Here is a 16,224-nt window from a genome sequence, read left to right on the forward strand (position 1 = left end):
TCCCAGCTGCTCTGCTCCCAGACCATCTAAAGAACAAAGAGCTCTCAGACCCTGAACACAACTTGATCCTTGAGCAGAATTCTCACAACCAATGTCTGCACTTCCCACAGCTGAAATCTCACAAAGACTGCTTAACAACATAAACCTGGAAAAAGCCATCACTTTGTTATCAATGCATTTTTAGTACATTTCTTGTATTTTCCACAGTAACAGCAGTCAGAAAGGGCAGAAGGTGCTGTTTTCCCATATCATTCCAAGATTCTTAATTTAGGTTTTTTTCCCTTCATTGTTACTAATACTTCCATAAGACTGAGAGGATGTGTTAATGAAAACACAAAAATCTTCCTGGGAAAAACACAAAAGAGAACTTCATAATGTGAATGCAAGGAAGCTACTTTTTGAAGATGGATTGTGGTATCAAGCAGATCAGGAGAGTAGACTAAAAACTATTATCATCATCAATTCTTCACACCTCAGGTATAGATTAAGAGGAGAAAACCTATCAGCATGGGATTGCAACATTCATCCATGAAGAGAAGAACAAGGCAGAGCACGCTGTGCACACTGTGTCACCCCATGCCAGCGCTGTAATTCTGCACTAGGGATCAAAAGGAGTGATCAGCTTCACTCCTGCCTGCTGTTGGCACTGTCCAGTTTAATTCCTGCTTGTAACAGACACACTGAACAAACCAGAAATGCTTCTAGTGCAATCCTTGTTCCCTTGATTCACCAAAGGTACAACTCCAGGAAAAACTTCAAAGCCTAAACCTCGCACAGCAGTGACTGCCCTGCAAGGAGCAGGCAGCGGTCTCAGCAAGACCTGAGCATGCTGAGCACCAGGAGCACGTGCTGCTGTGAAACATCTCCCCTGCCAAACACAAGGGATCTGTACCTGCAGCAGAGGGCAAAAGAAAACAGAGGGGAGAGCTCTCGCCTATTTCAGCAGAGCTTCATCGCAATTTACAGAGCAAAACCACACGGGGAGATTCAAAAAAGCCAGACTTGTCCTCCCTCAGCTGAAAGCACTGAATGCTCTTGGTGCTGTGCTTGAGCAGATCATGTCTGTACCTCTTCTGTTTATGCAGAGAGAGACAATGCACAGCACACCCAGCACAACTGTGTGATTTGGAGGACTGTCCTAAAATCTGCAGCAGTGTAATTGTGTGTGTGTCATGGAAACATCCTATTTAAGGTCCAAATAAAACCAGTACTTCAGAATCCCCAACTATTTTACATTCAACTTAGGAGCAATGCTTGCTCTTTAAAAAAAGAAGGAAAATTATCACTATCAAAAGGCTAAATGCTTCTTTTCAGACTTAATATTTTAGAAGCTTACCTTGCAGCCTTCACATGTAATGACACCATAATGGATTCCTGATGATTTGTCTCCACAGATCTTGCATGGAATAATTTCAATTTGAGCTGCAACAGAAGCACGCAACCAGTTAATTACATTTTCTTTTAAACACCTTATAAAAGCATTCCCTGATCAGCATTTGTACAGTGAAAACTAATAACCTGCTAAACATTATACTGCATTAACTATTCATTGCTGAACTGCAAGGATCCCCTAGAGCTTTGGACTAAATTATGGCTGCTCGTTATATAATAGCTTTTGGGTTATTAAAATGGGTCATTTGAGAAGGTGTTTAAGAACCCACAAGAAGGCTGGAATCAGCATTTCAAAGCCAAAAAGAATAGGAGAGTTCACATTTTGGCCAAAGAGCTAAGATGACACCAGAAAGGTTTCTTCCAAGTGTATTCCTACAAGACCGTAGCAGGTAATGTTAATGCTTGTCCTGCCTGGAAGCAAATGCACCCCGTCCACCACAGCCACCAACACCCACCCAGCCCACACGAGGGGCCAGCGCTAAAGAGAAGTTACAAGGTGAGAGCAACCCCGTTTTGCATGTCCAAAACTTCCCTATCTGAATGGAAAGGGAATTGGTTCCTGTTTGTGTGTTATCTACCACAGAACAAACAAGGCAGGAAAACACAGCAGCACTCAGTTTACTGAAACCAGAGGAGCTGGCATAGTCTGGAAAATGCCATTCATTTATAAGGCATGAAAGCCCTGATAAATGCAGTTTCATACATATAAACCCAGGCACTGAACTGAGTTTGGTGTGTGAGCAGCTCTAAATGCAGCACCTTCCCATGAGAATGCACAGGCCCAAGGAGGGACTCGTGCCTGCTCAGGGCCACCCCTCTGTACTGCCAGGAGCACACGGCTGCAGCTGTTCTGCAGCTCTGGGCAGGCCCAAAGGGCACAGGCAGTGCTGCAGTGACCAACAGCAGCAGGGCACACTCACACCGTGTGCTCGGGGTGCCCACAAACACCAGCACACACGGCTGGGTGGCTGAAATCCCAGGAGAGCCCTGCTCTGCACACCGTGTCAGGATGAAGCTGCACCAGTGCTCTGGACAGCGCCCAGCTGCAACAGTGCAAGGGCAGCTCTGGCTGCGTCTGTAACTGTGACACATTAACCAGCGCTGTTCGCCTCCTTGAGGAGCCCAAACCCGTTCACAAGCTGCCTGACTGCTTAACAGAGCTCCTCTTTCATCCAATTTACAGCTCTCCAGTCTGTGACAACACACGAAATCACATCTAATGCTGCTGTCTTACAATGCATTGGCTTGATTTCAGTTCTACTCTGCTCTCAAAAGGTCATGTCCAAGCTAAAAACATTGCATTGCAATCCGTAACTGGATGCTTATTATTAATCAAGAGTCATCTTGATTAATAACAGCAGTGCTACTGTGTGCTCCATTCCACTGCAGCACGGCACAGCTCAGGATCTGGCCCAAAGCATTATAAAAAGATCATTATAAAGCAGAAGCCTAGAGGATTTGCAGCACAGCACCGACAGTGTGAAAATATCCCCCCAAAATATTCTCCAGGTGACACCAAATACAACAAGGGGGCAGCTGAGCAGCCCCAACGGGAGCTGTTTGCTCCTGGGCAGCCCAGAGCAGCTCCCCACTCTGCTGGGCTTTGGCCGGGCGGGTCTGTACCAGCAGCTCCCCAAGCAGCCCCACAGCAGGACACCACCGGTACCTGCTTCCATCACAAGGACCTTGGCATCCCTGACCTTCAACCCCACCATCCCTGCAGCAAGAAAACAACAGGCTGAAATGAAGAGGTCTGTTCAGGACACTTAAGGAAGGAAATGCCTCTTCCCCAAAAATGGTTTTAATTTCACTTTGCTTTCAGCTAACACATTAAACACAATGGAGCAGGAAGTGAACTAATAAAAGGGAAAAAACAACGCGTGTGCTGTTTCATTAATGGGCTACATTAATTATTACTGGAGCCTCCTGTGTTTATGAGCTTGTGGCAGAAAGGCTGGCACAACCCCCTCCCTTCACATCAACAAACTGGAGAACAGACTGGAACTCACAGAAACTCAGAATTTGTACCATGTGCAGTTCAAATTCAGAGAGCAATCCTGTGGGCAAATTCCAGAATAGCTCTCCCAAATCCCAGTTGTGCCTTTCCAACACATGATTCCTTTTCTCCTGTGCTGCAGTGAATCAGCAGCCTGCTGCAGCTCCTTGGACAGGGTAGTGACAAGGCTTATCTCCACAGCTACATGGCAACGTATTTTTTACATTTCACTTTTATATCCATAATTACTGCCTTATTTTGAATAGGTATGATATAATTGGATCTAGTTTATCTACAATCTCCAGCATGTTAGTTAAATCACCCATGAAGCCTGTCTATGCAATCCCTATTTCTTAAGCAACAGGACATTTGCAGAGCGTTTCTGAAGGAATGTAACATGCCTTCAAAGCGATGGCCTAAAGCTAGGTTAGTAATAGTCTAAAAGGTGCCATAATTAGTCCCAAATGCATTTTCCAGGGTGCTTTACTGGTAAAAGAGAATCTCCACAGATTCACAGGCTCCAGCTGTGCCAGCATTTGCCCAACATCATTTTTATGAGCTCTGGCACCAAATCAGGTATAGTTTTAGAATTCCTGATTTCCTCAAATTTACATCTTCAAGGTACTTACTTTCAATTAGGCACACGGCATTTAAAACTGCAGCTCAGTGCTGCACTCAGGGATGCAGGACACCGGGCGAATCTCAGAGGCACAGATCGCTGGGGACTGCCCAACCAATTGAGGCACAAATGGATGCACTGCGAGATCAGATCAATTACTGCTCCACGTGGTGCCTGTGCAAATCAACTCATTGAAATGGAACCCCTGTCGCAGGTTCATACACTTCCCATGCAGCATGAAAGGACTTCAGATACTTTAAACTTACTAAATGCAAATTGCCTGTGCCAAGATTATGCATTTTTTCTTACAAGGGTGAAAATATTTTCCCCACTTTTAACTTTGACATGCAAATATGTACTTGCTAAAACCTTGTTCTTATGCAAACAAGGCAGGTGGGAAATATTTTTACATGTCAAGAATATGTTCCGACTTGGTTTCTCACATTCCCAGAGTTACTTAAAGCTTCCTACTGTGCTCAAATTAATTGTACCTGTTCTCTGCTTACATTTATTTATATGGTATATTTTTCAAGATTACATAAAATACTCTAATTCATGCTTTAGACTAGAATTAGCCTAAATTACAGTTTACAATTTCTGTCTCCTGGGGTGGTGCTCAGGCTGATTCAGGCTGGTTCATGCATGAGCAAATTATTTCTTAAATATGAACTGCAGAAAAAAATAAACTCTTGTGGTTGCTTAGGAACTGCCACAGATACCCAGGTGACAGATGTAGTTTGTACTCCCAGATTAAAGGCCTAAGACTCTTTCACACCCCGAAATAACAGTGCTCCACAATCCTACCAAGGCTGTCCTGTGCCAAAGGCAGCAAAGAGGAGGAATAAAAGCCCAAACAAACCACCAAGAGCAACAAATGGAAGCTGGAGCACGAGACCCACCACTGAACCAGATGCTCTGACAGGGCTCCTGAGAGAAAGCAGGGACCTTGCCAGGGCTGGAGGCCGCAATCCCCACAAACTGAAGTCAAACAAGCTCACTCCACAGCACAGGAGATGCTCCTCTGGCACCCACCAGCACCCTGCTCATGTGCCTTCCCCTGGAGCTGTTCCTGTCTCCAGGCTGCCTGCAATGTCAGATGAGCCTCCAGAAATGGAGCGTGGACCCTGATGCGCTCAGAATCAGACTGAACAGGAACCTGAGCCCAAGGATTACAGGCAGAAAAACACCCACTGTGTTTCCCTCTGAACATTTATTCTTCCTCCCTCCACTCTGTCTTCAGACAGCAACTGTGTGAGGCAGCTCTGCTACGCTCAAATAACACCACTGCCTGCACCCAATTGCTGGGAACATTCCAGCGGGACTCCAGGACACCCCCTGCTGCAACAGCAGATGTGCCTCATTCCCTCCTGCTCCGGGGGACTGTGCTCCCCAAACCTGCAACAGTTCCACTGCGTTTGCCCGCCTGTTCCGAGTTCCCTCCCCCAGCCAAATCCCCCAGACAGCCTCTCCCATTTTATTAATTCCCACATCACGAAATGTTGCTTTATTCCTTGTCCAGTTTTTTCAGTAGAGAAGCAAGAAAATCTAATTCTGTATCTGTAAGGGAATGCACTGTACAACCATCATAATCTTTGACTTCTCTCTTCCTAACTCACTGGGGCAGAGAGATCAGGGCAGGAGCCTGCACAGCCAAGCAAAGCACAGCTCACCTTTCTCCCCAGCTCTGTCACTTAAACAGAAACACACAGAGCCTCAGTGTGTTACCAGCTCACTTTGAAGAACACAGAGAAAAAAAACTGTTTTCCAAAGACAGAAGTTTTTTCCTCCCCATTAACATGTATGAATAAAATGCTTGTTTCTAGTTAATTAATTGTCTTGAGGGAGAGAAGGACTTTTCCTTCCCTCCTTCTGCTTTCACACTTATTTTAAAATTGTACATGCACACAGTTAATAATTTTTCCCAATTCTCGACAGGTAGGAAACCTCAGATTTGGTATCCTGGGAAGAGCTCTTCAGTGAATGCAAAAATTGGTCCCATGTCTGCCTTTTAGGGGAGATCCATCCAGCTGACCTGAGTGATCTAGAAAGTTGGGTAATTAATGAAGTTAATTGTCTTGGCTGCTCTAGAGTGAAGGCAGGAAGAGAGGAAAGGAAGGGAGGAAGCAAGAAGGAAAAAGGGCATATGATTCATCTCATTCATCACAGACACCACGAACCCTTGAGTGGAGAAGCCTCCTCTTCACTCAACAGTGAAGGAATTTAATGATATTTTAATTACAAGCCTAACTTTTAGAAGGTGAAAGTCAGGTAAATCCCACTATGTCTTACTATTTCTGAATTTAAAAATCAGCATTTTCTGGCAAGGAAACCTGTGCAGAAGGTGCTCCCTCCTGCCTGGGCACGTGGAGTCCCAGCTGCCTGGCACCAGCGAGACACGAGCACGTCTGAGGAGCTCTGGCCACAGCTGCCAGGGCAGGAACTGCAGGGATTGCAGGAACTGCAGGGATTGCAGGGATTGCAGGGATTGCAGGAGCTGCAGGGATTGCAGGAACTGCAGGAACTGCAGGGATTGCAGGGATTGCAGGGATACCCTGCTGCCCCCAGACGCTGCTGGCTGTGCCAGCCCAGCCGCTCCTCCCGAGAGCCTCTGTGGGCACGGTGGGCGCTCCTCACATGCCCGGCTCCCCAGCAAAGCACCCGCGGCTGCCCAGGGCTGCAGAGAGCAGGCACTGGCAGCTGGCACTGCTGGGGCTCAGGGCCCTGCCCAGGAGCCTTCCCTGCACGGGGCTCCCCCGTGCCCAGCCCCTGGGTGCAGCTAATGCACAGGGGCTCTGCATGCACACGAGGCACTCACAAACTGGGCCAAGCTGCTTCTGGAGGGATGCACTCTGTGCCAGACATCCCTGCTAGTGCTGTTTGTAAGTATATTGATTAAATTAGGAGGCATACATATTCAGTGACATATTCATCCATATTCATTGCCTCAAACAAGGGTACTGCATGTAATGTGGTATTTAAAGCAACATGATATCTGATCACAAACTGAATTAACACGGAATGATTTTACTATATAATATTCTAATCTTCCTGCATTTTCAGCTTCATTACCTAAATAATTTGCTCTGTCATGTACCCTAAGTAATTTGAGCTGGCTGCAATTACTCGCCTCCCAACACCTGCAGCTTGCACAGGCTGCAGTTGCACGGAAGCGAGCACTGGTGGCAGCACAGCCCTGCCCACCCAGCCCTGCCCTCCGCGGAGTGACCCTCGGTCCCCTCACACAGCCCGGGCACCGGAACCCCCCGGCTGCTGCTGGGGAGACACCCGAGGCCACTGCAGAACACGAGAAGTGTCTGACAGAGCCTGCCCACCCCCGTGTGAAGGTGTGCTTATTCCATGCACCAGCCCCACCACAAAGACACTCTGAGCAGCCCCCACTGGAGACTGCACTGACAGACCTGGCAACAAACAGCTCCAAAGAACTAACAGAACATCTCATGGCTGCGTTTTTCTGGGGTCCAGGAAGGCTGAAATTCCAGCAGAAGACTTCCCAGCACGTAGGATATTCTTTGCATCTTCCTCTGTGTTTCAGATTCTCCTCCCTACAGCTGAGCCTGGCTGCACACTGTCCCTCAGGGGGTATCAGATGGGGAACTTCTCAGATTTTCAATTTTCACATCTTTGGAACTGCTGATGCTCTCAAGCTTGGCTGAAATGTTTTGGAAATGGGGAGGACTGGGGTGATGGGCAGAAAACCAGACAAACACAAACAACCTTTCCAAGCCTTGTTTCCTTAGGAAATCACACTGGTAATAAAATAAATACTGAGGTTATACTGGTACAAATCCTTTGAAGCGTGTGGGTGTGCTGGGTGGAGTAGAAACGAACATGGCCACCAAAGTATTAATTAAAAGTAAGGTATGAGCAACACCTCAAACACACAAGGCAGAAAGGCTGCAATGCTGGGACGAGCTGTGGGCCTGGGCACATCTGGATCCTCAGCAGGTCACTGACACTGCTCAGCATTGCCAAATGCTGCAAACATCCCTGCTGAGGGAGATACAGCATAAATGGCATGGCACCACCTGAGCTCTTCTGGGGCCTGGAACACTGACTTTGAGGAATCAGGGTAAATTCCTTCAACATCTGTTTGATTTGGGCACATGGAAGGGAACAGTGCAGTAAGAGCTCATATTCCCATGCCAGGATCACTGATGTTTAGGGTTGTTTTCCTTTAAGCCACACAAAATTTTACTGACATATATTTTAATTTAAAAAAACTAGAGCTTTGCTATTACATGAAGCACTGGCTTCAACAAAGACACCTGAATGTACAATGAAAGAAGGTAAGATGGAAATAAGTTTGGGTTTCCTAAAAGGCAAAACTGTTTCAGTGAAGTTGTTATGGTGAGATCTCTATTTTTAACATTATATTCAAATAGAAAATCACTGTAAACCTTTAATATCATAAAATCACTATAATATTCTAATCTCCTGTAAAGAAAAGCCAAAACAACATGCCAACACAAACAATGCAGGACTTCTACAAGTGTTGAGGAACACAAGCTAAAAAGTGACCTAGTGTACTCAGAGAGATGATGCTTGCTCCTGCTCGTTCATGTATACAACTTCATAATTCTAACGTCCTTCTGTGTAACACTCATATCTCTCCACTGTCTTGCCTTTATCCACCGAAAACCATTCTCACTCTCCTGACTGAGCCATGAATGCAGCTGAAAGGGAGATGATTGGACTGTCCCTGTTGGAGCAATGACAGCTGGAGACAGCTGCAGCTGGGGACTCTGGGCACGTTATGGACACACCACAAAGGGCAACACCAAGGCTGGGCCCGGCCACAGAGCCAGGCCTGGCCCCTGCACAGGGTTCTGCTGTCCAGGAGCCAGAGGAGCAGCTCTTGGGCCAGCCACTCCCTTGGGACAGCCGGGACACAGCACCAGCATCTTCCCACTGCTGAAACCTACGGAGTGCCCCGGGCTCCAGCCCTGTCACTGCCCCCAGGGACTCACACAGCCATCATGAAGATGGCAGAAATGTGCACCAAGGGATGAACAACTGCAACAGCTTCTTCTGGGGATCCCCTTCTGGTCCCTCACCAGGCACAACAGACACACACAGTAACAACACACAGCAACCAAACGTTGAAGATTGATGATTTCCACACCGTCAGAACAGACTTCCAAATTTCATAAAACACCAGTTTGTTTCTGCCCCGTTTTGGCTTCTCATTTTCTTGGTGGCTCAGGTGCTTATGAATAAACATTTAATAATTTCATTTGCCTCTTCTTCTCTGGTTGAAAATTGCCAGGAGTTACACTGGCTACAATGAACAGAGCTTGGGGCATAATTAATTTCACCAGGCTAAATGGAATTCTTGTTACATAAAGCAATTCAGAAGAAGTTTTTGATAAGAAAACACAGTGACACTGAAATCATGTGATTCTCTAATGAAATATAACATAGTTTTAGTCATAGCTCTGAACTGCATGTCGAGAAACAGGTGCTACAGAGACCATAACCTCCCTAGTGCTGCTGTGCTGTGAGCATGGGATGCTAGCTGGTGTTTCATTTCCTCTACCTAAGCAAGCAGCACAATCATCCTTTATCTCTGCCTCAGATGCCTGGTACCTGCTGCCAGATCTGGGGTTCTGCTCTTGTGCTGCCAGGCACGGTGAGCAGAGCTCCAGCCCCACCAACCTGCAGCGTTCTGCACTGCTGAGAGGGGAGCTGCCACAGAGCTGGGCAGGAGTGTCCCGTCTCGGCTGTTTTGATGGCCTAGAAAGGCTCAGGATAGTCTTGGGGGCAGCCCGCGCTCCAAAGGACAAAAGGAGTCTTCAGGTTTTTTCGGTCTTCAGTGTTTATTAATTTTTTATCTACAATATCTTCTCTCGGCCCGACAGAGGTCCGCACAGCACGTCAGCCATGAGCACACTGCGTGCCCTCGGGGTGGTCAGTTACCTTTATACGCAAAAGTACGTATAAGATATTGACCTTTTCCCCCCAGTACCTTTCACCCTTATTGACAATTGTGCCTTTAGTAAAAACCAATCCCAAAGTGCCACCACCACCACAGAAGATGGAAGACAACAAGAAGGAGGACAGGACACGCCCCAATTCCTCCATCTTGTCTCCCTAGAACCCCCCTGTACCGAAATTCTAAACCCTGTGTTTCACACCATAACCAATCTATCTCTTCACCATTTATCCCCTGTGATTCTCCCATCCTCATACAGGTGATGTTTCCTGTGCTGGGTCAAAGTCCAACCACCAGACACTTCTGGCCACGTTCCAGGGCCTCCGAGCCCCCCAAGGGTTGTCTCGGTGTCCCTGCACATCAGGCCTGCTGTGCTGACATCCCACACAGGAGGAGTGCTGCTGGCCTGACTGCTAGGACTTTCCTTTTTCACTTTCCAAAACGAAGCTTACAGCACTAATGACACACCTACAAAACATTTCTCTTGATAATATGACAAAATACAAGTTTTAGGAGCAACAGAGGTGTGAGCTATTATCATAGGAACTGCCAGCACTGACTTTTGCTGCTCTAATTTGCTACTGCATTTATCCAGTAAGCAGCAAGCTGGGGTTCGTGTGAATGCATCATGTTTGTTTTTACAGGATTCTAGAGTTCACTCCTGTTTCAACATTCTTATTTTCTTCCTGCAGATGATCACTAACCTGGAGCAATTGTCCAGACAAACACCTGCAGCGGGGCACAAGCACAGTTCTGCTGTGAGCCAGCCTGTGCCACCACAGCAGCCAGAGCGCACGGTCTGTGAAATGAAAAATGACACAGACAATGAGCTGGGGGCAGCACGTGGGTGCACCTTGGGGCACTCACAGCGGCCCTGAATGCTCAGTCACACTGAGGGTTCTTGTACTCTTTGCCACTTACTGTGCTCTTGCACTGGGAAAAGCAAATCTACACCAACTTCTCCTTCCTGGTGTCTGTATGCTGGTCTTTCATTACCTACCACTAATGGAGAGGAAAACAAGAAGCGAAATCTGCAGGAGAACAGGATTAATTTATTTGATGGAGTTAGCTAGACAATACTAAATAAATTCTCTCCCTTTCTTCAAAAAGAAACCTGTACTGAAAAGCTTAAACATATTTGTAGCTCTGCCCCATTTCCTAAAACTCTGGAAGCAACTAATAAAGACTTGACTTAAATAAAGTCTTGAAGAACTGTAGCATTTTACAGTGACAAGTCCAAATTACTGTAGCATTTTCACCACAGATTAATGCACAGAGCCCCTGTTTGAAGTCATTTTCTACTCTCAAATGTTGGACCTGGTCTTCTGAACACTGGAATTGGTTAACTCCAACACTGTCCTCCCACCTTCTTTTCCCTTCATTAACTACACTGGCTATGGGGAAAATCTGGTATTTCTGTTTATTTGCTCGTGGTAGGAAAACAAAGAACTTATCAAGCACTCAGCAGTGTAAAGCAGCACTTCAGCAAGTCAGCTACAAGAGAGCCAGCACAGCTCCACAAGCTGTGCCTGAGCGGGCTCTCCTGGGGAAGCCGCCCTGAAGGAGCCGCTCCCGAAGGGATCCCCGCGGCCCCGCAGAGCCCGCACCCAGGAGCGGCACAGGCACTCGGGTGGTGCCACAATTCCAGCAGTGCTCCCTAAGGAAAGCTCTGCCAGAACAGCTGCAAAGTGTCTGCCCTCCTGCTACACACCGGGACAGCTCCACCACGGCTTTGTTAGCAGGCTACACACACTTGTGCTGTCCATTTGCCAAACTGCATCTCAGCTCAGTGACCACACCAGGCTGCCAGCGGAACAGACCACGCGACAGCCAGGGTACCTGATTGAAAAATCAACAGGGAAACAACAAAACCAAACCAACCACACCCACACAACGTGAAACTATTTACAGTTTCAAGGACACTGTTTCACGAGGTGACAGGCCCCAAAGCCGAGGGCACTGCAATGACCCTGCAGCACCAGGGGGCTGTGGGTGGGCACCACTGCAGCCTCACACTTGAACAAAGTGCAGCGAGTTTCAGCCCCAGCACCAACAATCCCTGACACCCCCTCGGGAGGCTGGCTCTGATTAGCAAGCACAGGCTCTCCATCACAACGCCCACGATGCTCTCCTTGGTCAAGCTGCACTCGAACAGCTCCTCCCTTGGAGAGAGAAGGGCACCTTGGGAGGAGAACTACAGATCTCAGAAGAGGTGACAAAGCAGCGGGAACCCAGGAAGTGTCATTTCACAGTGTTTGCCATGATTCAGCCTTGTCCCGCTGTTTTACCAGGCTGAATGGATTCTATAAAGGGTTTGACCTCTGCAGAAATTGCAGGCTCTGTCACTGTGCATGGAGAAATGGGACTCTGCACGATCAAGTAACAGCCAGACAAACGTGGCTGGTGCAGAAACCACATCCCTACAAGAGAGCTGCACTTTGATTAAAAACTACTCAAAACCTGAATTTTATTCTAGAAGAAAAAAGTTGCAGGGAAAAAAATAAAGTATTTCACCCAGACTAGAAACTATCATTCTGATGTGACTACATCTACATTTTTAAGATATTTTCTTTTTCTTTTTGGCTGTACATGAATTTGATGTCATTAAAAAGGCTTCCTTTGATGCTGTATGCCAAGTAGAATCATTAGTTTCTCACAAAGGTGCACTCTAAATGTCTAGTTTAAATTTTCATTTTCGGATGATTCATCTAAAAGATGAACAATAACAACCAAACCAACTCCAGAAGTCTAAACAGTAAAAAGCCTTTGAGCTGCACTCCTCATTTATTAACTCCCTCCAACACCTCCCTCCTGGATCCATCACCCAGCAGCCAATACTGAGTGTGAATTCCTCAACTCCATCTGTGACTTACGGCTACTGCAAGCAAATCCCAACCAGATTCCCCCAAACCTCACACAAGAGGCTCTCCTCAAGTCCACATTCTGCATCCTTCCAGCCTGACACTGGGTCACCTGGTTTTTTTTCCACTGTGGGTATTTCCAGTGTATGTGGGTGTTTTGCCACAGCTCCCCTTCGTGAGTCCTCTGCAGGGGTCATCAGAGGAGGAGGGAAACTGAGGGACACCAGAAGCAGCCACATCCTCAGCTACTCCTCCAGGTTTTAAGGAGGAGCACAAAACATTAACTATACCCATGTTCCCTGCATTTCAAAGAAAATATCCCTGAAGTTCAAACCCAAGCAGCGGTTCACAGCTGATACATGTTTCCGGATACATATTAAGGCACCAGCAAATACATTAGATATTAGAGAAAGCTCATAGCCTTTCTTATGACAGAAGGTCAAATCTCTGCTGAACAAATATACAAATATACAAATATACTTGCTTTTCTCCCCAAGAAAGACACCTCGTTCAGCCCCTGCCCCACCTCAGAGGGAGCAATATCAGCGTCTCTGTGGGATCAGAAGGATTCCTCAGATGTTCTCTTGGAAAAGGGCACAGGAAGAAAACATGACGACCCATCCCCAAAAACTGCACCAGGGAGAGCATACAAGATGCTATCACTGGAGATGGAAATCATATGGGCTCTGGCTTCCAACAAAATAAATGTTTGTCTATCAAACAGCTTCAAAAACATTTCTGTCACAGACAAAGCTTTATTCCCAAACATTTCCTTCAAACCATACATTAGAGTGATGTGCCCCCCCAACTATACTCCCACTATCTCCCTGGGCTTAGCTCTGTTTCTGAGCCTCTTCACACCCTCATGATGTCTATATATGATATACTCAGTGTCTGAAAACCATCTTCATTTCATGACAAGAATCATGAAAGAAAAAAAAAATGTAGCTGCCCACAAAAACGTTTTAGAAAATTACAAGCTTGTGGAAAGAAAAGGTCTAGCAAAAGCTCTTCCTTTGCCACAATCAGATTAGGTGCTACGACCTTCATTAAAACCCTTTCTGCCTTCTCATTTCATAGGGTTTAATTTCCTGCCTCTTGATGATTAAACCAACTGAAAGGTAGTAGATAAAGCAAGTTTGCTTGCTGTTCCAAACAGATATATTAATGCTTTACGCTTAAAAAGCTTTCAAAGTGTCTTCAGAGGCTGATTAACAAACACCATACATAAACCCCGTCTGAGGTCAGACTGTGGCAGCAGATATGTGACTGAAACTTACTCCAACAGCTCTATTCAAGGCACAGAATACCTCCACCGCATACATTAAGGAAGCTTAAAGTTAAGCTTCACATATTTAAACACTAACAAAGTCTACTTAATGGCAGTCTTCAAAATGACAGTGGCCTCCTAATCTGCTGCAGATAAAGAAGTGCCAAGATTAATGATTACATAAGTGCATCGCAGAGCCCAGAAACAATAATCAGCTCTTCTGTTGTTATTTGTGTACAAAGGCTATTAGAGTCATCTGACATTCCAAAATCCAATTTAAAGTTGTTAAACCCCTTTCACGTACTTATTTGAGGTTGGAAAACCGAGAGGTTCAAAAAGGGAAAGGAAGGGTTTGATTTCCTAATTCTTTTCCCCTTACTGATTTTGCTCTAAGCCAAATCTCTCTTTAAGAATTGCAAAAAAATATATAAGCTTTTAAACAATGCCTGGAGTAACCAATATTGCTGTTGAAGGAATAATACCAATAAAACCTTAACATGCTTAGATAGCAAAATTTAAAATAATGACTACGAGCAAACTTAGTAACTATTCCACAGAAAAAGGCCTCACTGAATTGAGGGTGTTGCTGACGCTGTCTGTGCCACTCTGACAATCCTCAGCAAATCAGGGTGAGCACATGAAGGTACTCAGGTACCGAACACTCATCTTGGTCTGTAAATCACCAAGAACTCTGGGTGACACAGAGAATTCGGTAAGAACTGTGGGTGAGAATTGTCGGTGAACACAGGCACGGCCGAACCTGCCGAGCCCAGCCTGCTCTCTGCAAAGCACGGCACGGGCAGCTCTGACTGCAGCCTCCCTTATCGCCACACAGCAACTGCTTCCCCACAGAATTCCTTTAAAATCCTTTAAAACAACCTTCTTTGCTTCTGACAGGTTAGAAACAAAACGAACGAACTGTTTTCTCCCGGTTGCCGCATTTGTCCCTCGTTTCGGCAGAGCAGGGGCTGTGGGGAAGGCGGCTGTGCCTGAGGAGGCAGCGCGCTGCCCTGAGGGGAGCGGCCACGGCACCCCGCGGGCGGCACAGCCCCAGCGCCGAGCTCTGCGCTTTCGAGCCCTCGGAAGGGACGCTGGGGCCGGCCCCGGCTCTCACACAGGGAGGGAACGGCCGAGAGACGCCGAGCGGCCGCTGCTGAGCCCCCGGCTGAGGGCAGTGCCTGCCTGGCGCTGTCAGCCCGCAGAACGAGGCCTGGCTCCAGCGCCGGGCGGCACAGCCGAGCCCGTGCGGGGCAGGGCCCGCAGCCGGCACCAGCAGCGGAGCAGCCCGAGCAGGGCCTGCCACAGCGGGAGGGAACCACGCGCAAGTTTGTGCTTCACAGCTACAAAGTGCTTTTCTAGTGTACAGGCAATTAAGTGATAACTGCATCTGTGCAGAGGGTATTCAAAATGCTAATACCCCCACCCAGATAAATCGTCAACTTTGCCTGCTTATTTATCTCCAGCTATTAGAAATTATTGCCATGAATGCTCCACTGCCTTCTCCCATTATCTCTGCAATCCCGCTTCTTCCTCACAAAAAGGCAAAAAGCGGAGCACAGGAGCTGCACCACTCCAACCCCCCTGGGCAGCAAAGCGACACCCGCAAAGGAGCATCCGCTGATCCCCTGCAGCACAGCCACTGCCATTTTCTGCAGCTCCCAAAGTTCCTTCAGCTTTCCATCTAACCTAGAGAGGTAACAAAATCTGCTCTGCCATCGGAGGCTCACATACTCTAGAAATAACAGCAGTTTGCATCATGAATTATCTAACGCGATTTACCACTCGAGGATAAGAAAATCTATCCTGTTTGGTGCTGTGCCATTTGGCCACCAGACTCTAGAATTTTAATGTCTGTTATCTCTGCAATGGAGATAACACAATGCTGGTCTCAGATATCTGGCTCAAAGCTGGTTTCCTTACCTCAACACAAGACATCTTGTGTATGCAAGCCTCTTATCACACGCATTACATGTTTTCCAAGGGAAAAAAGCCCACAAAAAACCTGGAAAACTCACTACTGAAAACAAAGGAGCTTGATGGAACTTACCATCAACACCTATATGAATGCCTTAGTACTTTTGTTTATAAAATTCACAAAATTGTCACCAAAAAAACAACAAAAAAATCCCCTAA

At 46.8% G+C, this 16,224-nt stretch overlaps 1 protein-coding gene across 3 annotated transcripts in view; it reads right to left on the reverse strand.

Annotated features, from left to right (window-relative positions):
* The window catches only part of RORA (RAR related orphan receptor A), a 357,103-nt gene that overhangs the window by 28,159 nt on the left and 312,720 nt on the right, over positions 1-16,224 (reverse strand). For all 3 annotated transcript variants that reach the window (XM_064722610.1, XM_064722611.1, XM_064722612.1), the window contains one exon: positions 1,337-1,422. In XM_064722610.1, coding sequence (XP_064578680.1) covers positions 1,337-1,422 — 86 coding nt within the window. The remainder of the gene's footprint in view (positions 1-1,336; positions 1,423-16,224) is intronic.

The sequence above is a fragment of the Zonotrichia leucophrys genome, chromosome 10 (assembly GCF_028769735.1).
Source record: "Zonotrichia leucophrys gambelii isolate GWCS_2022_RI chromosome 10, RI_Zleu_2.0, whole genome shotgun sequence".
In the NCBI taxonomy this organism is placed as follows: Eukaryota; Metazoa; Chordata; class Aves; order Passeriformes; family Passerellidae; genus Zonotrichia; species Zonotrichia leucophrys.